The 24,487-nt window shown below is 37.3% G+C and overlaps 3 protein-coding genes across 7 annotated transcripts in view; 2 read left to right on the top strand and 1 right to left on the bottom strand.

Annotated features, from left to right (window-relative positions):
• Window positions 1-2,373, bottom strand: part of ckap5 (cytoskeleton associated protein 5) — a 30,257-nt gene extending 27,884 nt beyond the window's left edge. For all 4 annotated transcript variants that reach the window (XM_024280964.2, XM_024280965.2, XM_024280966.2 and 1 more), the window contains exon 1: window positions 2,229-2,373. The gene's annotated coding sequence lies outside the window, so the exon portion shown is untranslated. The remainder of the gene's footprint in view (window positions 1-2,228) is intronic.
• Window positions 2,374-7,183: 4,810 nt separating this feature from the next.
• lg6h11orf49 (linkage group 6 C11orf49 homolog) lies at window positions 7,184-14,101 on the top strand. Of its 2 annotated transcripts, XR_002920199.2 has the most exons (10): window positions 7,184-7,397; window positions 7,480-7,582; window positions 7,947-8,077; window positions 8,188-8,272; window positions 10,128-10,213; window positions 10,526-10,733; window positions 10,807-10,916; window positions 13,009-13,072; window positions 13,184-13,454; window positions 13,506-14,101. XR_002920199.2 is itself a non-coding variant. In XM_024281017.2 (9 exons), the coding sequence occupies exons 1-9, from the start codon at window positions 7,355-7,357 to the stop codon at window positions 13,350-13,352; spliced, it is 999 nt and encodes a 332-aa protein (XP_024136785.1). In that variant the 5' UTR covers window positions 7,184-7,354; the 3' UTR covers window positions 13,353-14,101. The 2 variants fall into 2 exon arrangements, 1 of the variants encoding a protein (XP_024136785.1); XM_024281017.2 differs by having other exon boundaries at window positions 13,184-14,101.
• Window positions 14,102-22,561: 8,460 nt separating this feature from the next.
• cart2 (cocaine- and amphetamine-regulated transcript 2) lies at window positions 22,562-24,385 on the top strand. Its single transcript, XM_024281044.1, has 3 exons — window positions 22,562-22,837; window positions 23,392-23,475; window positions 24,151-24,385. Exons 1-3 carry the CDS (start codon window positions 22,709-22,711, stop codon window positions 24,256-24,258), a joined length of 321 nt encoding a protein of 106 aa, XP_024136812.1. The 5' UTR covers window positions 22,562-22,708; the 3' UTR covers window positions 24,259-24,385.
• Window positions 24,386-24,487: the final 102 nt, after the last annotated feature.

The raw sequence follows: 24,487 nt of genomic DNA, 5'->3' as shown, positions 1-24,487 counted from the left end.
AAAATGATCACTGAACTTCCCAGAAATCTAATAATCAGTATCAAGCACACCATCTCACTTCCATTTGAAGTAGTCATGACTTGCAATAGGACTTAATAGGAATTAATGCACATTAAGGGAAGGGCTGTGGGTTCATCTTTCACATTGATCCAGTCCATGAAAACAGACTGGTTGGACCAACAAGCATTTAAAAAAAAAGCTAAAACAGCTACAAAATAGATTATGCCAAAACTCAAAACAGACTTAAAAAAATATTTGGTGTGTGAATGCAACTGAGAATGGTTGTTTTATCTGTGGTTTCTGAGAGTATCTGGTAAAATGCCAGGGGTGTCCCGGCTCTCGTTTATACAGCTGTAAAAACAGACTGAACTCCACTCCAGGGAAGGGTGCATGTTGAGAATATGGTTCATTTCATTGTCATCATCCGTCACTTAGGTTTCATAACCCTTAATATCTCTTTAAAATATATACATCTATGGACTTGCACATGACAGAATGTTAAATAATGATGTCCTTGATTGGCTGCTCCAATGAAAATCATGTTATTGTTTTAAATGTGTTCTTGTGGCAAAGAAATGAAAGAAATTCAAAGTAAAATTAAGGTTAAATTTGTATTTCTTTGAATCTGAAGCAAAAAAGAAAAATAAATAAAAATAAAAAATCCAGTTGGAAAAAGCTTGTAGCAGTGATACAATCAGTGGGTCACACATTCCCTGATCTGCCAAATTCTGATTCAACCACTAACAGACAAATAGTTCCAAGTACGTCTCAATTTCCCTCATCTGAGCTGGCATCTAGCTCAAAACTATATGGTGGGACAGCTCCAATATTGATCTCCACTTTTCTTGCACCCAGTAGCATTAGATTAGAGTCGTGAGGAGCTGTAAGCTAGTGGGAGACCATCCAAACAGAATGTCGGGAAGCAGATGCGGGCTTACTCTGTGCCAACAATCCTGCCCACAATTTTTTATAAACTACCACCACTCTGCAGAAACTGTCTTGGAAGAGTCCCGCAGTATTTTTGATTTTGGCTAAAAGCTCCATAATCATAATAAAAAGGCACCTTAATTAATTTAAAATAGATTTACTGAGACTTTAAGATGCAACTCTTAAATTCTATCACATTCAAAGCAGCCCATTTCTTTCTATCCATCCACACGATTAAAGTTAATGATGCTCACAAAAAAAAACTCACTGAACAGCAGTAAACGGTGCCCTGACCTGTTTGCTTTTCATGTTATGTATGCATTGTCACAGAAACTATATGCATATGCAGCCCTGAACGGACAAAACCAGGACAAGCTGCAACACCAATGGGACTTGCACAGAACCGGCCATTTTTCCAGGTTAAACAAAAAAAGCTTATAAAGAGCTGATGTTTGAGTCCAACCTTAAAACACCTTAACTTTTGGGCATGAATTTAAACTTCCCAAATCTCCAAGAATTACTGCAACAGCAATATCAATAACAGCTTTCTTATATTAGTGAATGATAAGTGCGGATCATCAGGCAAAATACCAGAAATACCAGGTTAGGTCAAGATATCCACAGCAAACATGGTTTATTTGTTAACATCAATCACCATGACAGTCTATGCAGCTCTTATTTTGATAGGTGCAGATGTCAACCACGAGCGTTAAGAGATCCACCATCAAACCTCCAGACATCAGAGAAAACATTAAACGCGATAGCATCCCTGAATTTAGTCTCCATCAGGCAAGGTTAGTCTTCGTGCAACCAGCAGTTATTCAAACCCCGAAATTAAAAAAAAAGAGCTAGTCGAGTAAATGTGTCATTAAATATCTACTACCTATAGTTCTCAAGGAGTGGTCAGCATCTTAACTAGCGTAGAAATCGTTAGTTACAAGTCAAACGAGCGCCATTAACCTTAGCAAACAGAGCGGCTAAGGTAGCTTGCTAAAATTGGAAGAAAAAAACGCCCTGGGTTAAAGGTTTGAGATTATTTATATAATTTAGGTGTATTTTCCAAAAATAGTTAGATTTAACACCAATTCTGCTGAACTAACGATGCTCCATCGCTCTCTGTAGCCGCCGTTAGTTGCTTAGGAACAGGGCTACGTGCTAACCGTTCACCCCCCTCCACCAGACAGGCCTAACAACGCAGTTCTCGCCGACAGCCTACCAAACACACGGCACCAGCGAATAGTTTCCAAACGTAATGCGACGTTTGAGTTGTGCCCTAAAATAAACTAAAATCAACGCCATACCTGTGTGCGCCTCCCGGGGATAATAAGATGCTGGCAACTCTGTAAAATGAGACACACAATGAGATCACCACGAAGCTCTGGCGAGTTTTATACAAGCGGTTTCCGGATGTCAGCCATTTTCAACTTCCTGTACAAATTAAAAGGATAATTTTTACTGTGCCCCGACTCTGAAGTACTGTAGGGATTTTAGATTTGATATATTATGTATTTGGTGATATATAACAATGGACAACACGAAAATAATAGCATCTTAAAGTGATTTTAATAGTACGCGTAGTTTTGATTAACTAAAGTTTAACTCTAAAAATCAACTTCCGGTGCTTTCTTGCATACAGACATTCAAACTTGACTCTTTTTTTAAACTACAAGGGCGGAGAGACAGAGGAAGGCGGAGACCAGGGACACCACCCTGACTATATCAACCTTGAAACCTTTATTTTTTTCTACAATATAAATCAAACGAAAGTACAAACAATGACTTTAAAACATCGGATCCATACGTTCTAGTTCACACTTGACGTGCATGCATTTGGTCCAACTGGTTTCCTTGTGAGTTAAATCACGATGTTTCTGATTGGTGGAATTTGAAATAGGGACAGCCCCCAATGTCGGTATCCTTATGCTGATTGGACCAAAATGCGAAAATACCCAATCAGGACAGATTTCACTGGATGTTTAAAAATTAAATCCGCCCAGCAGTTAGTTTGTTTTCTATTGGGTAATTTCATAGGTTATTTTCACACACCCGTGTTTCCTATTGGCTGTGGGGGGAAAAATGTAGTTTGAAAACAACTTAGTTTTTTTGAGTTAAACAACTACTTTCTTCCTTATTTAAACATAATTTTAGTTCCCATAACACTCCTATATGGAATTACAATGTGCCTTGTGTATAAATAAATCTTTATTTTCAAAAACATTATGGCAAATGATCAGTGTTGGATTTCATTGATAATTATGGTGGCCGGCACGGCTAATAGTGAAAATATTTTACACTTCATTCACTATTCCTCATAGTTTTAACTTACATGATAAGAAACAATATCACAAAGCCATAAAAGCAACCCCTCAGCCTTTTTCTTACAAATAAGATTTACACCAATTCAACAAGTTTAAATTCCTTCTCTGCTAAGAAGTCAATCTATCACCAGTTTAAATGCTAAATTCTTTCACATATCCCCGTTTTGTTAAAGACTATTTTCAAACATCTTCTAAAAGAAAAAAACTGAAATAATACCAAAGAGAAAATATTGAATTTCATAAAATTCTTTATCAATCGAAGTACATTTTAAAATGATAAATTGTGTAGGTCCTTGTAAAAAACCTTTAAAATTTAGGTCTAGTTTTGAAGAAAGCAATTTAATTTTTTGTGTTGAAACCATTAAAACTACTAACCATTCGTTTTCACGTTCGATACTATTTTAATTTTTGGTGTACTTCTAAATTCTTTGTTCTGGTAAATTTATATTAGAAAAATTATAATCTTTTTGGTGTAATTTATTTAACTCTGTTTGATTTAGTTTTTAATGTATTAATAATCCTGGGAAAGTTTTATATTAATAAAATTAGATTTTCAAAAATCATAACACTTTTTAATATATATTCTTAAGAAGATTTGTTTATTTTCAGCGCATTAATTTTCAGTGCATGTATTTATTTATTTATTTTTTTTTAGAGCAAGAACTTTTCCCTTTTGTTAAAGACAATACGATAAATGAAAGCCCTTAGAATGTACTGTATGTGTTTTATTTTCTTGTGCTTCTTAGTTTTTCTTTTGTATTTCTTTATGTTGTAACTAATTTGTTTGTTATAACTATTCCATATATATGTTCTATGTTGAAATCTGAAGTGATAAAAACTACAGATGTAAAAAATATATATTTTCCATATTTAAAATAAGTTTTATTTTGTTATCATCTTTACATCAAAAGTAACAAAAAATAAAGTATCAATGGGAAACTGAACAGGAAACTTTAAAGAAAGTAAAATGGTAATCTATACAAGCGCTGGCAGTGGAATGTGAGAAGATGGTGAACTAAGCAGTTGTCCTGTCCGCTGCTCTGATGCAAAGTACCACTTATTCGTACTTTTAAGGTATTTTTCCCTAAAAAAAAAAAAAAAAAAAAAAAAATTGAACTACATCGATAATAGCCTAGAAAGAACAAAAGAAAGATAAAAGGGAAAGTAAAACCTCCCGAAACGAAAAAATGAAGGATTTTCTGTGAAGAAATGACCAGGTCTCCTTTCTCAACACCCTCCAAAGATGACCATTATTCTATTCAAGATCTCCATGTGGGTTTTGATAAACAGGATGACAAAATGGCGGATATTAACAAATTATCAGAAAATGCCTCATTAATCACCAGTTTTGCTCAATCTCTTGAATTCAATGCAGCGGAAATCAATGAATGCAAAGGGAAAGTTGCCAAGCTGGAGAAGGAAGTCTCAACTTTACGTAGAGAAGTTGATGATTTTAAAGAGAAAGCAAAAGAGCGAGACCGATATTTGCAAAAATGGAACCTACGGATCAAAGGCATGAAAGAGAACATGGGTGAGGATGTCAGAAGGGACGTGATCAAGATTGTTGCCAAAATTGCCCCCAAAGAGAGCAGAACTTATTGTGACAGAACACTTTCTGTAGAAGAAGTTGCAGGGTCCATAGCTCAACTTAAAAACAATAAGTCCCCTGGGACTGATGGTTTGGTCGCAGAGTTTTAACAAATGTTTTCAGATCAAATTTCTACATTTCTTAGGGAAGGTTTTTTGGAGAGTATTAAAAACGCCGCTCTTCCTTCAAGCCTCACCCAAGCCCTTACCAAGCTAGTTCCCAAGCCTAACAAAGACAAGCTGTATATTGATGATTGGAGGCCTATTTGCTTGTTAAAAAATGACTATAAAATCCTGGCTTTAATCTTTGCAAGAAGAATAAAAGATGTCCTGAACTCTATTATAGATGATACACAGTGGTTTTATGAAGAACAGACACATCCCCAATAATATTAGACTTGTATTGGATACTCTTGATTATTCTGATTTAACTTCAGACCAATCTTTTATTTCATTCTTAGACTTCTACAAAGCATTCGATACCATTGAACATCATTTTATTTTCCCCTCATGTGAAAAATTTGGCTTTTTTAATTTTTTTTGTGACAGTATTAAAGCTCTGAATGCCAAAGCCAATAGCTCTATTAATTTGAAAAATTTCTTAACCGTGGTATTCATCAAGGATGTCCAATTTCTCCATACCATTTTTAACTCTGTACACAAATTCTTGCTGCACAAATTGCAAACAGCGCGATACAGGGAATTTCTATTGGCGGTAGACATCTCATCATTGGTCAACTAGTAGATGACACAACACTTTTTCTGAGATCAGATATCATTTGTAGGACATTTTTAGACTCTTTCATAGTCAAAATTAGAAAAAAAAAGTCCAGGCAGACATTTCGAGGCTTAGGTGTTAAAGAGTTAAAACCCCTTACCCATTTCTCATTACTTCTCTATGGTTTTCCAAAACTCTATGGTTGTAATATACTTAAAAATTTCAAAGGCAAATATAACTTACTTTTTATTCTTACTGATATGTGTTACCTTAATGAATACAGACTCAAAATAAATACGTTAAATCATATTCTTTATTTTCTCCTTTTATTTCATGAAGTGAAAAATATTGTATTTGGCCCGCGACCGGGATCCCATTTAGATTTTGGCCCTTAGAGCGAAAAAGTTTGGGTACCCCTAGTTTAGAGTGTGACACAAAGCTGAGAGAAGTTCCTGTAATGTGAAGCAAAGAGTTTATTAAAGCTTCCCCTGGATAAGGTTAAAGAGAAATGATCTGCTGTGGAGTTTCTAAGGAGAAAGCAACATTAAGCAAGGTTTACGAGTGTTGTGGAATTACAGAGGGGATCGGAAGCTACTAGAAGATGAGAGGATTTAGTTGTGACGGCGTTCTCCAGGCTCTGTGGGGAGATCTTCAAGACAGAGGATTTGAACAGGATGAGGCAAAGACTGTTCGGCAGAGAGAGGATGTAATCCCATTTGTCTTCAGCTTTCCATCACATATCCAAGCGGTTCGTGTATTTATCTGTTTTGGTATTAAATTATTTTATACACACATCACGAGAAAAATGCTACAAGAACATGTTAAAAACACATAACATAATTTTCATTAGAACGGGTCTTTGAACTTATATTTTATCCTTAAGGTTAATCTAGTAATAGAGAGTAAATATTTTTCATCAATGCATGCTTCTGTGTATTATAATATATTTTGAAATAACACGTTTTCCAATAATCTTTCTGTAACTAAAAAGTACTTGATGCCTTCAGGCACTTCGATCATCATATTGATCAAACATTTCCTTTCGAAGGTTCCAGTCAGTCATCAGTTTTGTGGTCGATGTGGACACATTGTTGGCAGTGATTAAAAGGTTAAAAAAAATTCAGGAAAAATATTGAAAGGTCAAAAAAAATCAGAGTTTGATGGAACTGAAAAACCTCCATAGTAATCGAATGGTAAATTAAAAATAACACAAACAGTTTTCATTATTAACAACATTTTACTTTTGTAAAATCACACAAGAAATACACTTTTCATTGAATGAAGTCATAAAAACAGTTTCTTAATAGTTTATTAATTCTAATTTATTGAGAATTTAGGAAATGGAACCAAATAAATTACAAACACAAGATATAAAAGTCAACATTATAGAAAAAAACAATACATTCATCAGTACAAGAAAAACACAAGTAATAACTTTTTTTTTAGTTTACATAAGTCTTTTTTTCTTTGATTAATTAAAAGGTAAAAAAAATATTGTGTTGGTATCAGCCGTTTATTTATTTTGAATACAGTTATTAAAATATAATTTATTTATCTTTACAGTACATGTAATATTATTTTTAGACGTTTTTCTTCTTGGGGGAACCTTTGTTGCGTTCGAGGGGGACTCTAATTAATGTGGCTCACAACATCCGCTTTTCTTTGTGACGGACCGTTCCATCAGAAAGGGACTATGTTGGGTCCAAGGAGCCGACATTTATTATACAGACTGATTAAAGAGAGTTCGGGTTCTTTGGGTTTGTTTAAGATGATCTGAGCCGGTTTTCCCGACCGAACAAACAGAATGAGCCGCCTGAGCGCCACCGTTCCGGTAGAGGAGTACCTCGGTGAGTGTTGGCTATATTTATATCCCCTCTCTTGCGTATCTCTGTTCGGTCCCGTTGTGGTTTATTTTGTCTTTTCCTCCAGCGGAAAGTCACGTTCTTTTCTACCTGAGTGACGCCGTAAGCCAGCTGCTGGAGCACAAAGAGGAGTACACCCAGTTCGGACTGATCCGCTACTTCGCCGAGTAGTACGTGACGCAGGTTGATCCCATTGTAACCTCCAAGAGCCATCATCTGGCTCAAAACTAAACAGCTGTTTAGCTCTAGTATTGCTCGCCATTTTTGTTGCACCAGTAATGTTAGGTTGGGGTTATGAGGAGCTGTAAGCTAGTAGTAGGGCATGTTTATAGATAGGGAATAGGCTTATACTGTACCAACATTCCTGTAAATAACTCCGAAGCAAATTCCCAATGAGCTACTAATTATCTGCTGAAACTGACTTAAAAACAACAAGAATTAACAAGAATTAAAATTACAAAATTTGTAAAGAAAAATAATTAAGAATCTGAATGTGTAGAGATTCACCTGTGGTTTTGTTGTGTGTGATTGCAGTTTCAGCAGCGTGAAGAACAGCAACCACATCCTCTTCAGGGAGTTTAACTACATCAGAGCCACTCCTCACAACAGGGTTTCCTTTATCAGAGTCTTCTGGAGGTGCTTCAGACAAATCGGCAAGAGTGGAGGTGACTGATCCATTATTACTTCTCTCTTTTTTTAATGTTTTAGATCTGAAAGCTGTTTTCTGCTTCACCTTCTGGGTCACAATTAAACTTGAGTTGTTGTTCTATTGCAGAGCTGTTATCCATCCAGGAGTACAGGTCCCTGCTGCAGTTACTGTGCCCGGATTTCTCGATGGAGGTGGTGCAGAACGCAGCCAGGTGAGGGCAGAAATATTTGGTGAGGAGCTTGATGGTTTCAGATGGAAACCAGAAACACTTCTACAACGTCAGAGGAAAACCAGATCTGGACAAAATGACAGAGTATTAGGACCGCTGTAAATAATAAAATAACTAAAATTATGAGAAAATACAAAAAAAATCGTTTTGAATAAAATTATACAATTATTAGAAAAACAAAATTGTGAATTTATAACTTAAAAGTCACAATTTCAAAAGAAAAAGTCATGTTTTATTAAAAAAAAGTAGTAATTTCATTAAAACAGAGATGAACAATTACAAAAATAGTTAAGCGAGATTCTTGAGCAGTGTGATTTCTCCAAATTTTCTGCAACATATATTAAACGGGAAATATTTGATTTTGATTAAACATTTTAAACATAAATATAAGATTTTAGTCTTGAAAAAAATTTTTACTTGTAAAATTGAAACTTTTTGGAGCATGAATTTCCAATTTTATTCTAGTAAAATAATTACTTTTTTTCTCATAATTGTACAACTTTTATTCTTTTAGGATGTTTATTTTTTTGCATAGTTTAACAACTTTCAACTCAGATATTTATTTATTTTTTTCTTTCACTGATATCCCTATTACTCTGTCGTAGGACCAAGAGAATTTAATATATTTCAAAAGGTTCTAGTTTTGTTTACATTCATGTCATAATGTTTTTGTATTATTTATTTGAAGCCCCTTTTATTTATTCTTCAATCAAAGTATGAGTGTGTTATTTTAAATAAAGTATGAATTGTTTGATTCCTCGCCAGATCTCCTCTGATTGGCTACCTTGACTAAAAGAACAAATTATTCTCAGTGGTTTTCTGGGTTTTTTTGTTCATATTCCAACCTTCCCTACAAGATACTGGTGAGAGAAAGTACTTTTATTTTTCTTTTACTTAGTACCAGTTAGAGACTGATTCAACTCTTCAGTGTTTAGAAGCAGAAAGTTAAGGGAAGAAGTTATTTTGTGAAACATATTTATAGAAAGCTCCTTTTTAAAATGTGTTTATTTAGGCCAGGGGTCTGCGACCTTTAACACTAAAAGAGCCAATTGGTCTAGTTTCTTATAGACCAGAACCCAACAAGAGTCACAAAATCTCACTTTATCGTTTAAAAAATGCACAGTATTTATGCTTTTAAAAATGTATTTATTTTAGCATTTATTTATAAATTTAGTTTTAAATATTGAAATCATTTAATTACAACAGTGTCCAAATGTTTCTATATATAAGAGTTGTAACTTATTTTACTTTTGAGGGCAGCATACAACACTTTCTTTCAAAATAAAACCCAATAAAGCTCCTGCTGCAGCAGCTTTACATAAAATAAAAAACAAATTTTTATCATTAAGATTTTTGTGTATTTTTTTCTTTTAATCTCAAAAACAAGCATTTTAGAATAATCTATTTATTTAAAAAACTCAAAACATTTAGAATACCCTGAGCTTTTTGTTGAAAACACAACTCTAAATCATATTTAATCATTTTAAATCACTTGTTCAAAACTTTAACCACTTTAATGTAATTTACCAAAATTTGTTTGACATGTTAAAATTCTAAACAGAAATGAAAAACCTAAACTAACTAATCTCTTATTTATTAAAGTGTTGGCATTTTTCATTAAAGCTAAAGAGCCAGAGCCCTGATTTAGGCAGAACTGTTATCCAGTGACATAGAGAATTTAACTACCCCATTCCTGAACAAACATCCACACCCATCCACCTGTGAGAAGAGCTTGTTATGATAAGTAGACTCAGATTTTAGTGGAGCACAGGCTGCTTCCTGTGAATGTTTTTGCAGACCCCCGGTGTTAATGAGCGTTCTTCCTTTTGTTCTGCAGAATTGTTCTGATGGACGACGCCACCGACTGTCTGATGTCATTCTCTGACTTCATTTATGCCTTCCAGCTGCAGTTTTACTACCAAGGTAAAGCGTCCAGTCAGGCAGAACTCCCACTAAACAGCAGCTCATTCTGATAAAGGTTGAATTACTTGTCGTTGGGTGAAATGATTCAATGATTTGTTAGTCCCCTAAATGTTCTTTTTTTACAGTAAAAAATAGGGGAAAATGTTTTTGAAAGTGAGACATTCATACATTTAAATAATCTTGTGCTGTTGTTTCTGCTCTAGTTCTCTGAGAGGTGCAGCTGCAACAGTTCAGGACTGTTGTCCTGATTGGGTTATACCATTACTTGAATTTGTTTTAATTAATTTATTTTTTTGTCTTCCTTGTCTACAGAATTCTTGGAGAGCGTTTTGGCGATCTACCAGGATCTGCTTGCAGGGAAGAGTCCCAACACCGTGTTTGTCCCCACCTCGGCCTCGGTGGAGCAGCTCCCCTCTGTGGCCGTGGAGGAGAACGATAAGGAGGAGCAGCAGCGAGATGGGGTGGAGGCGTGCATGCTGGCCGATTGTGTGGACGCTCTCTGCGACCGGTTCAAGCACAGGTGAACTGCTCAGAGCAGAATGGGGTTTATTGGAGATGACTCCAGATCACTGATCTGTGTTTCTGCCCTCCAGCCATCCTTCCAGGGCGTGTGTGAGGGAAATCCTGGATCAGACCGACAAGGTTTCTTACTACAGCTTCCTCATGAGTCTGGCTAAACATGAGACCATCAATCAAACCATCGGTGAGTTCAGTTGTGTTCCGGGGACACTAACATTTACAGATCCACTCTGATCATTTTTAATCTATTGTAAAGACATTGCCAGTGACTTTTTAGTTATATTTATGTCATTTTTAGCCTAAATTAAAAGACTTGTTGTTTTCTAGGACATAGTTTCATCAGAGCGGCAGTAGTTAATTAGAGATTCACCTCAGAGTTGCGAGTTAAAATGTATATTTTCTACATCACAAATACAAATTTTTTCTAACAGCATTTTTTTTCTTCTTATTCACAACAATTTGAGCAATTAAATACTAAAAAATGTTATTTTAAGCTTAATTTTATTAATATATGTCCTCCATCATCAGAAAATCCCACAAGAACATGTTTGAAAAAAATATGTTCATCAGTTTGGGTCTTTAGAGGAGAAGGTTGACTCCTAAAATGAAAAAATTAAAAGCACAAACCTGGAAGTAAAGGACGAGTGATCTCTAAGATTGTCTCCAACCTAACCTGCTGCTGAACATTAAGATCAGTCGCCCCCACTTTGGTGTTATTCCAGAAAAGTTTTATTCAGATGGAATTAAGCGAACCACTGCTGGTGCGATAAGGTTTATAATATATGATTCTGATTGGCTGCAGGCTGTCCATTTAAAAGGAATAATTGGACAACTAAAATGAGTTTCAGTCAATGTTCCATATTGTTGGCCTAAACATAAGTTGGAAACCAGAACAACAGAAACTGAGGACATAAGTGGACATATTCCACAGTTTATCACAGCAGCAAGACAGTAGAAAAACATCTGTCCTTCAAATGTCTCTGATGGACATGCAAATGTATCTAAATATGTGTTAATAAATAATTTTAGTACTAATTAATTAAATTGTTTGTTAATTATTGCAATACTTTTTAGTGCTTTACTTTGACTATGTCTAATGTCAGTTTCCAAGTTAATTTGTTGTCAATGATTGCATTTAATTTGGGATACTTTCTTTATTTTTGTACCATTTTATGTATATGGATTATTCTGAATTTTCTTTGTGATTACCAAACATGACTACTCTAGTTTTTTTCAAGTTGATAGAAAGCTTATTTATATCCATCCATGTTTTTAGTTTTGGCAATTCATAATTTATTATATTTTTAAAATAATCATCTGAAAGGAAAATATTAGTGTCATCAGCAAACTTTACTATTTTTAATATCTCTGACTCTTTAAAAATGTGATTAATGTATTGGATAAATAATGTAGGACCTAAAACCAAACCCTGAGGGACACCACAAACAATGCGCTGACATCCTGACTGCTATTTTAACAAACCTGTCTTTTTGTCAAATGATTTTTAATCCAACACCCCTGATACAATATCTATCTATTTTTTAAACTAGTTTTATGTCTGCCATAGACATCAGTGAAGATAAAAAAATATTTTTAAAAAGTTGACCCCAGTTTTAATGTAAACATGCCTGAGATAGCACAAGGGTTACAACAGCATGAATGTCAAGAATCCAAATGTTTTGATAAGCATTTAAAAACTGAAATCTCATTTAAATGTTAAAGAAAAGTGTTTTATATGCATTATTTATTAATGTATTTCAAAAAGGAACTAAATTCTCCCAAACCAATCCCAATTATCTCCACCCGCCTTAAGCAATTTTTTTCCGCTAAGTCAGAATAAAATCTGGCAATACTGCCACCATCAATGACTGCCACTGAGTGTCTCTCGACTGCCGTTGACAGGAATATACCATTGGTGCAGAGGGACGGGGGAGAATGAAGCACTTTACATGATGGGTCTCATGAAACTTTACTGAATTGGGGTGTTTGTTTGTGGCAGACTTAAATAATGATGGGCATAACATTTATTTTAGTCGCTTTAAATAAGTATTTAGTTTGGAGCCCCAGATTGTTGGGGGGCCTAGGCAATTGTCTACCTTTGCCTAATGATAAGTCCACCCTGATGAGCAGGATAACACCCGACAAAGTGTCCATTATCAAAATAAATGGACTTTGAAGAAGCGACTAGGGACACTTTGTTACTTACTTTATTCTTACCTCTCATTCTCTTTTTTTTTGTCTTTTTTTAAAAAGCTTCTGTCTTCTCGTTCATGCAGGAGCATTGCCCAGCAAGGCGGAGCTTTTCTTCGACCCAGAGATGGACCAGGAGCTGGACAAACTGTAAGAGCACATCCATCAACACAAAAACCGTGTGAAAAGAAGAAGCTTAAGCGTCTGTCTGTCAAAGTTCAAAGCTTTACCAGAAGATTTCATGTCTGTGTCGCTCTGCAGGATTGCTCAGATCTCGGTGAGTCCTGGCAGCAATAGCAGCGGCAGCGCCGTGGGAGGGCTGAAGGAAGTGCAGAGGAGGGCCTCCCCCCGCAGGAACATCCACCACAGGCGGAAGATGGAGGTGGAGAGCGACGGCTCCACAGAGGAGACGGATTCTTCTGAAAACTGAAATCTGATCTTCTGGTTGTGAAGAACACATCCTGAGGTTTCGAAAACACTGTTCGGTTGTTCATGTACTGTTTTTATTTCTCATTTATAACCTGATGACTAAATCGGTTGTTCATGTACTGTTTTTATTTCTCATTTATAACCTGATGACTAAATCTAGTTTAGTGTGAAGGTTTGATTTTCAGAAATAATCAACTTCCTTCTGAAGAGCAATTGTTGTTCTGCACTCATAAGATGCTAAACGAAGAGGATGTTAATGCGACTGACATGTCCACAGAGTCAAGTAGCGTTCAGGAGGGTCAGAGTTTGGATCAGGATGGATTACATCTAATAAATAATACATCTGTGAGGATTTTTGACAGTTATCTACTCTAAAATGCACAGATATTTAGGTATTGTTCCTCCACTTGCTGACCTCCGAGGCTGACCTCTAGAGGATGCTTCAAGGGAGGTCCAGAAAAAACTTGTTAGAGCCCTTTTGCTAATTGGACCAAACCATCTACTAGAAAAGAGAAAAGTGGACCAGAAATCTTTATTTTGTTCTTTTTTTCACAGGTTTTCCAGGTGGTTTTGTTATTTTGTTTAGGCACAGACATTGAATATTTATTTGAGGTTTATATTTATTCTGTTTTGTTTATGTTACGCCCAGTGCACCTGAAAAGTGATTTTGCTTGGCTGTGAAATGAAGTTTCATCTGAAATCTGTGCTAAGACTCTTAATAAACATCAAGCCTGTTCAGATCCCTGGAAACTGATGCCTCCCTGGTTTAATTGCTTTAGATCCTCACGTTTCATCCTGGTTTGAGGGTTTCCCACCTGATAATGTCCTGTAAACGCCAGCGAGTATCAAGAGCATCTGATACATTTTGGAAAATGGTGCTCATTGAAGGAAGAGATTTCAGGAACAGACGATAAAATTTGAGAAAGATAGTTTCTATCAAGCCACTAGCTCCCTGCTCTGCTCTATTCTGATGCATCCACTTGCAGACAAATTGATAATGTTAGGTTGGTAAGATTCCACATGTTAAGAGAGAGTTAGGAGCTGTGAAATAAAGCTCGGGACACAGAACCAGTGCCGTTCTTTCATATCTCATAAATGTTAAAGGATTAAATATTAGAAATAAACTCTGCAATTATGGATTGATTTGGGAAGGTGATACATATCAACATATATTTCTATTTTATTTGAATTATTATCATTAATTATTGTTATCATTATTATGCAATGTTGTCATCTTGTATTGATCTGCAGATGTAATATAATTTTCATCTTTCTGATGCTTATTGTTTGTAGTTTGCATTTATTCTGAAATATTTTGTTTGCATAATTAAGTTGGCATGAACAATACATTTAAAAATCAAAGTTGGTTGTTTTAGTGGCTGCTATTTAATACACTTCTGTCAACTGAAATGTTGAATGGTTGCTTCCACGGTTCACATGAAAATCAACAGTAGGGGGCGCTGTGTTTCTGTCTATGCAGTGTTGAAAGTTGAGAACTTTCTCTTTCTAAACAGAGTTGGTGATGTAGAGGTTTCAAAATAAGATAAATCATCATCAAGGATGCGCGCTGTCAGCAAGACCCCAAAACTTCCAAAAACTGGACAGAATGTGGTGAAAACAAACTGGATACTTGAAATAAATGTGAAGGTGGAATCAGCAGGGACGACAAATCTCCACATACTCGTCTTTTTCTTTAAAATATAATTACAATACGAGTGAAGAAGAAAAACATGCTGAGAGTATTCAAATGTGGACTATATTTTGCCATTTGGGGTTATTTTATCAGATATTACTGTATTGTGACAGTGCAACTCATTATTTAAATTTAAAACAGCTGTTAATAAGGAACTTGGAGATTAACACAGTCATGTTAGTCATTCTTTAAGACTACACCAGAAGAAAAGTCAAAACATCGAGTTTTTACAGCGTAAATGCATTAAAAAAAATTACCAAATAAATTAATCAAATTCTTGCTCAATTGTTCAATGAAACACAACAGTGTAGTGGGAGAAGGCCCGGGTTCAAATCCCAGCTGGGACCTTTCTGTGTGGAGTTTGCATGTTCTCATGCATGTGTGGGTTTTCTCCAGTTTCCTACCACACCAACATGCTTCATAGATTAATTGGTGACTCTAAATTGCCCCTAAGTGTGCATGTGAGTGTTTTGCAACAGGTTGGCGACCTGTTCAGGGTGTACCCCCCACTATCTCTTAACAGTAAACTTCTGACCCTAAAAGGGATTCAAGCAGGTTTAGAAAAATGAACAAATGCACGGATGGACACTGAACCCAAAAAATGTTCCAGATGCTTTCCTGCAGTAATATGCAAAAGTCCCACACACGCTGCTGTCGTGGAATTTTAGAAGGACATCCATAAAGTTTAATAAGACAGTGAAATCTCGCTTCATTTTGACAACTCTCCTTAGGATCACAAGATCACGTGACCTCTTAATCTTTGAAATGAGGGTCCTGTAAGAATCCCCCTTTAGGTGGGGATTTGTTTAACCTCTTCCATGTTTAAAACTGAACTTTGTCTATCTTTTTCTTTACAGACGGAAAGTAGAGAGAGAAATTGGTTTATAGAGGATTCAAGAAAACTGGTAGAAGAAAAGTGAGAAGATAAAGAAGAGAAGGATGAAAGAAGCACAGAAAAATAAAAATATTGGACGTAAAGACATAAAACATGAAGAAAGTTTCATTATGTTTAACATATTTATCCTTTTATCCTCACAGAATCCCATTCGGGGTCATGAGGTTACTGGAGCCAAGCCAGCTGCTTTTGGGCAAATGTGGAGTTCACCTGGATTGGGTCACCAGTCTGTTGCAAGGCCACACAGTGTACAGTGTATATGCACAGCACGCCTAGGGGCAGTTTAGTTTATTTTAAGTCATAAACTCCAGGCTTCGAGGGCCAGTGTCCTACATCTTTTCTAACTATCCTGCCATTGAATCTCATTATAAACTAAATCAGGGGTGCCTAAATCCAGGCCTTGAGGGCCGGCTTCCTGCTGGTTTTCCAGAAACCCTGCCTTATTGGCTGCTGATTACCTGGATCGGGTGTGTTTAGCCAATAAAGAGCTTCAATAGAAGGTTGTATGGAAAACAAGTAGGACACCGGCCCTCAAGGGCTGAATTTGGACGACCTTAGGCTAAACATAAATCAGCAGATGAGGCAGGATTTCTTAAAATACCTCAAGGCCTGGACTCTGCTGTAAAGAGAGAGAACTAACCACCGTGCCACCGTTTAGCCAATTTAACACACCAATAGCATAAAATAACAGTTTCCAAAAAGTTAAAGAACCCAAATCCTCCAACCCGGAGGCAAACTCGGCAATTTAGGAATCCTGGGGATCCTCCTCACTGATTCAAGGGTGAATCTGTTCTGCTATCCTTGTTTATTTTGTGTAGTGTCTGTTCTAGATTATCCCCATACCATGATTCCTCCACTGCCGTGCTTCACTGTTGTTTGTGCTAACTTCAATTCAGTAAACTCCTTACATTTAAAGTTAACTTTTTTCAGAAATCTTGAGGCTTGTTCAGGTAAAGTTTTTTCAAACTAAATCCTACATTTTAGACTGAAAAGTTATACTCCTTCAAACTTCAGACAAACCGCTCAGTCTTTTTCCTTCTGTGTTTTCATGAACTTGAATCCTAAGCAAGGTGACCACGACTGGTTCCGTCTGAGACTCCGGCTGCCTTCGTGGAGATTTACATCATCTGATAATGACGGTACAGTGAGGATGAATTCATTAAAAATGTCTTTTAACTGTATTTTTTTCTGTTCTGTTGACGGAAGGAGCAACTATTTATAAACACATCTCCTTTTTAACATATTACATATTCCCTCCATTAGTTCCCTTAAGTAGCTGTACGAGTTCATACGGCATTGATGTCTTCTGTTAATGATTATGAAGCGAGTGAGTTCTCCAGCTGAAGCGTGAAAGCTGCTGCTGTGAGAGTTACATAACCGAGGAAGCTTCAGTGGATAAATGCAAATCAGGACAAAACAGCAGATTCAGAGAGTTAACTCAGAGGCAGGAGAGGCGTGCACGCCCTCTGGTCCACGTCAGCACATCTCTGGAGAGACGAAAAGAAAAAAGCTGATTAGCATCACTCATCAACCAAGATTCAGAGAAGAGCGAATTAGCGGAGCATTAATGAGCTGCAGATTCTTCCGGTTAAAAAAAAATAAATCAAAAGGCTTCAAAGAGCTGAAGAGCCAAGCTGCTGGATCTGAGCTCACAGCATCAAAGGTCTAGCAGATAATGACCACTCATCAAACATCTGCAAACTTTCATTCTCCTTCCAGTTCTGCAAACAAAGTTTCTGCTCATCGGGAGTCGAGAGGCCAAAATGACAGGAGTTTTCCGCTGATGTGTTCTTACATGGTGTCTAATGCAGGATCAGCAGCTCAGCGTCTGCAGTAAGCCCCGCTGAATGAACTTCTCAGGAGATGAAATCCTCCTCCGCGGTCAGTGAGTGGATGTAACAGACTCCCCAGAGTCCATTGAACATCAGTTTGTTATATAACTTGAAGGATGAAGGCAGGAAAGAAGCTTCTAAACACATGGAGGCAAAAACTCTGCGGGAAATTACACTCAGATTTTGAAGTTTTACAAATTGTTTCTCCGTTTTGTTTGAGTTTATGAAGTATAAAATAGTGACCTTTTCCTCTCAGGTGACTGACCTGCAGAGTTGGATAAAACCATCACTCATCAATGCAGAGGTTGCTCATAACGAGACAGTCAGTCAATGATTGGTCACACCGGTGATCAGAGTGGCAATTAAAAGATAATGAGGAGATAATCCCTGCGTGCAGATTTTGAGCTGAATTATCAGGATTCTTCTCATCTTTTTCCTGAGAACATGAACGTTGATAATGATGGAAAATATCTCTGATCAGGTCTGAAGGAGTTCATATGACCTGAGAAAGTTTTTGCTCAGTTTGACCTGACTTAAATACATCACATGATTTGACTTTTTTATTATTTTCAAAATAAAAGCAATGTCAAAGTAACATTAAAGACATTCCAAACTCAGATGCTGAGACAGTTCTGGGGAGCACTAGACCAAGCTTCCTACATTTTTATAACTTTTTTTTTTTCTAAAGAGCAACATCATCTGATGGTTAAACAATATTTTATTTTATTTTATTTTATTAAGTTGTGTTTTTTCAGAAAACTAAAGTTGTGATTTTCTGGTCAGGAATTATCAATGATCACTGATCAAATCACCGAGACTTCCTCTTTGAAATCCCAAAGGCTTTGAGTGATCCCTAAGGATAACTGAGTGCAGTCGATGCAGCCTCAAAGTGCACAACAACACATCTAGAAGCTCAACATCTGTAGCAGATCCGATCAGATCTGAAGCAGACTTGGAGCAATTGAAAGCAGCAGTTTTTTTTTTTAATTATACAAAATAAACCTTAAAATAGTTTTTAAAATCCTTGGAATATTTGGTTTCTATAGACCACTGACTGTATTTGAAAACTGGACTGAGTCAGTGTGATGTTGCAATATGAACTTTGACATATTGGAACCAGATGGGCACTGACTGGACCAACTCAGTCTGAGTCATCATTACTATGGCAGCCACTCTCACCAATCAAGAGGGAGCTTGTTGGACGTCCACACCCGCGAGAATCTGTCAATCAAACATTTTGAATGTTCGAGACAAGTTCAGCTATTATTATTGAGGCATCTGATTGGTCAATTTAGAATTTGAATAACTTTTACAGCAGAAAAAATGTCAAGAAAGAAAAAAGAGGATTATTAGGAATAAGTTAAAAGATGGTATCAGAGTAAGAATGATTATTCGAACACAGAATGACTGAGAAATGGTTGTTTATTTCTCGATCAAAGTCTATGGGATTCTTGGAACCAGATCACTTCCTGTTTGGTACGCCAGGGGGGAGGAGTCAGTCCAGTTCTCATAAACAGTCAATAGGAAAGACTTATATGATTAATTAATACATTTCATTTAAATAAAATTAATGCCATTATTAAATGAATTTTAGTTTGATACTTTTGTGGCTTTTGTTTTTTAACTTTTTGAGCTGCTCAAAGCATGAAAAGCACTTTAAAAAAATAAATTAATAAGCTTGATTTGATTTGATTTGACCTTTTTCACCTTATCATTATATTATTCCATGCCTGTGACTGTTTGAGAAAACTATCGTCAAGGATTATATCTGTTTATGACTCAAATCTTGTTCTCCAGATTTGTTTCATCAAATCCTCGGATAAGCAGGTGTGTTATTTTGTATTCCAGAAAACCTGTGGACATTTCTGGAGTGTTCATGTGGAAGTGTAAACACCCGAGGAGGCCGCTTCAGCACATTTGAGACGCTCTGAAGGTGTGAATGAGAAGGGAGGTACATTTTTAGACTGTGGCGTGTGGGCGTAAAGATGGTGGTGATCCACTGCTCTCTGGTCCATGAGCTGTCGGGTCCACTTAGATTCCTGCTGATTGACGTTTGGAACTCATCACTGGATTGTTGAGTTTTAAAATCTTCATTCAAATTAGCTTTGTTTGTGGATTTAAAGAAAACATAATAGTTTGTGGTTTGAAAGAAGGAGCAGAGCTTCATATCTGCTTACATCCTCACTTTAGTCAGCAGGATTTGATGGATTGAGGAAGGAGTGTTCCTCCTCCTCCTCCTCTTCCCATGAGCAGACAATCACAGACTGCATCGTTCTCTGCAGCTGGCCAGAACAAGGCAGCAGGTTTTAAACCTCTTACATATTTGCAGGTTTATTTACAGCCAGAGTCTTCCTCAGAGAGCTGATACCACTTGCAGCTTAAAAAAATCTCCATTCTGTGAGTATTCAGCTGTAACTCCACATCAGCTAAACCTCTTCTCACAGTAAATCCCTGCTGACAGCAGGAGCGTCCCAGGGGCCGCTCACACTCACAGGGCCGGATGTTTACACATAACCACCGCTCAGCTCGTGGCCCCAAATAAGAAGCTATCAGGGCTTCTGGAGCTTTGGGAATTGAAGAGGAGCTGGAATAACAGAAAAAAAGTTGGGCTCAGGGTGTTTGTCATTACATAAAACCTTAAATCTAAGCGGCCAAGCGGGAAGATCAGTGAGCTGCACTCAGCTGCAAAAAGAGTGATGACGCTGGTGGAACAAAAGTTCAAATCTCATGAGTGATCGACATTTCGTCTCTGAGGAAGAAATGAGGAACTTAAGAGGAATTCATTTTTATTTTGTTCATTCAGGGAATCATTTAAGTTATAAAGTAACATATTGAGAAGCTTCCTGTCATTACCTGCAGGTAGAGACACCTGTAAATGCAGACATGTTTGAGTTTGTTGCAGAAAAATAAATTAGAAAGCTCATGAACGTTTTATATAAACGTGTGATGATGAATGTGAATTGCATTCTGGGAGTCAGATTGCAGCTGCAGGGCAACAACAGCTTCATCCTCACTCAGCCGTCAGAAATGTTTGTGTATCTGGTTGTTACAAAGTTAAATATAAGGAGGAAATTGGTAAAAGCTCAGCCACCCCAGCGTGAATTCACCACGACAGCCCGTCTCTAAAAAAGTTGCTTTTGTTTTCATCTTGAAAGGAGTTTATTAGAACACACAGCTCCCTGTGCTCAGTCTGCCTGTCATCCTGACAAACAGGAAAGGACCGGCTCGCGCTCACACTTCATCGCTTCTTTAATCTCTCCTCACATTCTCCTCTTTTACAAGCCACTACTTCAGCTCTGAACAATTTGTGATGGAAACATGTCTTCACGGTAGAACTAGAGCCAGAAAAAAATGTGTTTTGTCTGTGGGGGAAAAAGGTGGATTTAAATGAAGAAAGATGAGCTCACAAGGATTCAGCTTTTTTAGGACACAAAAGTTGTTTTAGTTCCTGTCACTGTTTTCTGGTTTCAGTCACATGAAAATTCTTTTCCAACAACATTTCTTTGGTTTAAGTTTATTTGATTAGTGACAATAACAGCAACACTTTTATTTAAAACTATATTTTAAAGATGGTCAACGTGGATGGCGTGCTCCAACTGAGAAAAAGTATTCAGTCAGCCACCAATTGTGCAAGTTCTCCCACTTAAAAAGATAAGAGAGGCCTGTAATTTTCACCATAGGTGTATCTCAACGATTAGCAACAAAATGAGAAAAAAATCTAGGAAACCACATTGTCTGATTTTTAATTAATTTGCAAATGAGGGTGGAAAATAAGTATTTGGTCACCTACAAACAATCAAGATGTCTGTCTCTCACAGACTCGTGACTTCTTCTGTAAGAGGATTCTCTGTCCTCCACTCATTACCTGTATTAATGACACCTGTTTGAACTAGTTATCTATTTAAAAGACACCTTTTAGTCAGTCACACTCCAAACTCGACTATGGCCAAGACCAAAGATCTGTCAAAGGACACCAGAAGCAAAATTGTTGGCCTGCATCATAAACCTGTAATAGCTAAGCAGCGTGGTGAGAAGAAATCAACTGTGGAGACAATTATTAAGAAATGGAAGACATACAAGACCACTGAGAATCTTCCTCCATCTGGGGCTCCTCGCAGGATCTCACCCATGAGGTCAGAAACATCACAAGAACAGTGAGAAAAAATCCCCAAACCACATGGGGGACCGAGTGAATGACCTGCAGAGACATGGGACCAAAGTAACAAAGACTACCATCAGTAACACTGCAAACCCTGCAGTTGCAGTCCTCCTGCTAAAGTCAGAACATGTGCAGGCCTAAGAGCATCTCAGTCCAGGTCTCATATACAGTCAACAGCTCAGGTTCAAATCTGTGTGGAGTTTTATGTTCTCCTCATGCATTGGTTTTCTAAAGACAAAAACACACTTTGTTGGTTTATTTTTGACTAAACTGTCCTTTGGTCGTGAGTGCATGATGTCCAGTGTATCCTCCCTTTGCTCTGAAGTTGGGCTCCTGTGACCCTGAACAGCAGTGTTAATAGAAAATGTATGTAAACAATATGTTTTGAATGAATGGATAACTCAAAGTTTTGATCTAAACCTTTATTTTATCCTTCAACAGTGATCTATATCACTTCAAATTCAACAGATCTCTAAATAAACATAAACAAAACTTTTCAAAGTGCATGTTCTGTCTCCCAATTCTGGTTTTCAAAAACACTAAATGTCTGATGCTTTAGTTCTGTTTTTTTATTGTTTGTTTTGATCCATCACAAGCTTTAACGTCATTCTCGTGACGTCACGGTCAAGCTTTCGGATGAAGAGATGGAGCGCGGAGCGAGGCGCGCGGCAGTCACTCTCAGGTGGAGGCAGGCGAAGGCGGCTGGCACTCTCCTGACTTCCCCAGCGCGAACTTTCTTCTTCTGTCTTCTCCTCTTCGTTTCTTCGCCGTCGCAGACATGTGGACTCAGGCTGTGCTGTGCGCGGCGGTGCTCTGCGCACTTTGTCCGGCGGGGAGGACGGAAGCCGAGAGGGACGAGAGGCAGGTGCCGGACCTGCAGGACTCACGCTACAACTCAAACAGACTGGTGAGCCCGGCAGCGGCACGTGCGCTCTCAACTGCTGCACGCGGGACCAAAAACAAACAAAACTTTAAATTCATCAAATTCAAAAAAAGATGAAAATGGGATTTTTACTTCCGGCAATTTTTTAAATATTTTATTGGTATTAATAATACCAATATTAATAATAGTAATATTTTTTGACTTTTTTTGCTTTGCAATTTGATACATTTTTGAAATTAAGAAAAAAATGAGTATTTAAACATTTCATTAATTAGACACGTCATTATAAATATTAACATATATTTTGGTGTTATTTATTACAATTGACATAAATAATATCTAAAAAAAAAACAGAATAGTTTTTACACATACAACTGGTCTGTTTATTCAAAGTTTTATTTTTACTGAATAAAATTGTAGATGTATTCACTTGTCTTTTGGCTCAAACAACTAAATGTGTCAGTGTGAGTTTATTTTAGGGTTATAAAAGGCTTGGACGTTTTGCTTTGTTATTTGAACATTTCCCTTGAGTTAAAGAGCTGAGCTGAAATTAGTGCTGATGTTCCTGTCTTCTTCAGCTCGGCGCACTACACGAAGTCCTGGAAAGGCTGCAGACGACACGGATCAACCCCTGGGAGAAGAAGTACGGACAGGTTCCCTCTGTGAGTGCACCACACCCTCCACGAGCCGAACTCTTCCTCCTCTACGCCTCTGGGACGGGTTATTTTAGAGAGCAGATGGAGGACAAACCATCTATCTCAGAGATGATTTTTAGTTCTCCTGGGAAATTTTATTGAGCTTAACATCACTGTTTCCTATTTAGACAAAAATCTTCTGGATCCTGATGAGGGGATGCTCATGATGAGGGGATGCACCAGCATCATTACTGCTCCACTGATCTGTAATGCAAGCTGGTAACAGCAGGGGGCGCTTAAGTTAACTGAGCAGGGAAACTTTCTGCAGGATTCAGATCACATTTAGATCAATCATCTGATTTAAAAATAATAATTTTACAGCTTTTAGCCTGTATGCAGTTTGAGGGAGGTCATAGCTGCTCCCCTTCATTTTTTCCAATTTGAGTCTAGTTTTTGTTTTCACACTTTTGAATAAATTCAGCTTGTAGTTCTTCAGAAGAAGGAATGACAGTATGAAACTGTATTTAAAGAGTCTGCATGGGCCTTAGAATGGTTTAAATGTGCTGCTTGAACATTGAGAGCCATCTTAATGTCAGCTTTACGAAGGTTTGATTCCATCAGGTTGGGCTGGTTTAAGCACACCTGATTCCCTGGAAGAACAGACCAGAGATCATTTCTGACCCGTTCCGTGTCTCTGTTCAGTGCGACCTCGGAGAGCACTGCGCCATCAGGAAAGGATCTCGCATCGGGAAGATGTGCGACTGTCCTCGAGGAGCCTTCTGCAACTTCTTCCTGCTTAAATGCCTATGAGCCACACGAGGCGCAGCGCAGCAGCTCAGACCCAGAACCCACGTGACGTAGCCGTTAGAGGGGGAATGATCCTCCATGAAGCTTCATGTGAAGATCTGTGTTCTGCATTAAACATGTTTTCCTTTAATCTTTGACTCGTCTTTGTTTCTGCAAATCAGACCAGTTATAATCACGACAGACTGATATTCTTAAGGCAGGAAAAATAAGACACTTCAGTTCATTACCTTGA

Source organism: Oryzias melastigma, linkage group LG6, assembly GCF_002922805.2.
Source record: "Oryzias melastigma strain HK-1 linkage group LG6, ASM292280v2, whole genome shotgun sequence".
Classification (NCBI taxonomy): domain Eukaryota; kingdom Metazoa; phylum Chordata; class Actinopteri; order Beloniformes; family Adrianichthyidae; genus Oryzias; species Oryzias melastigma.
Note: the sequence above shows the minus strand (reverse complement) of the source record. Positions and strands in the feature narration are given on the sequence as shown.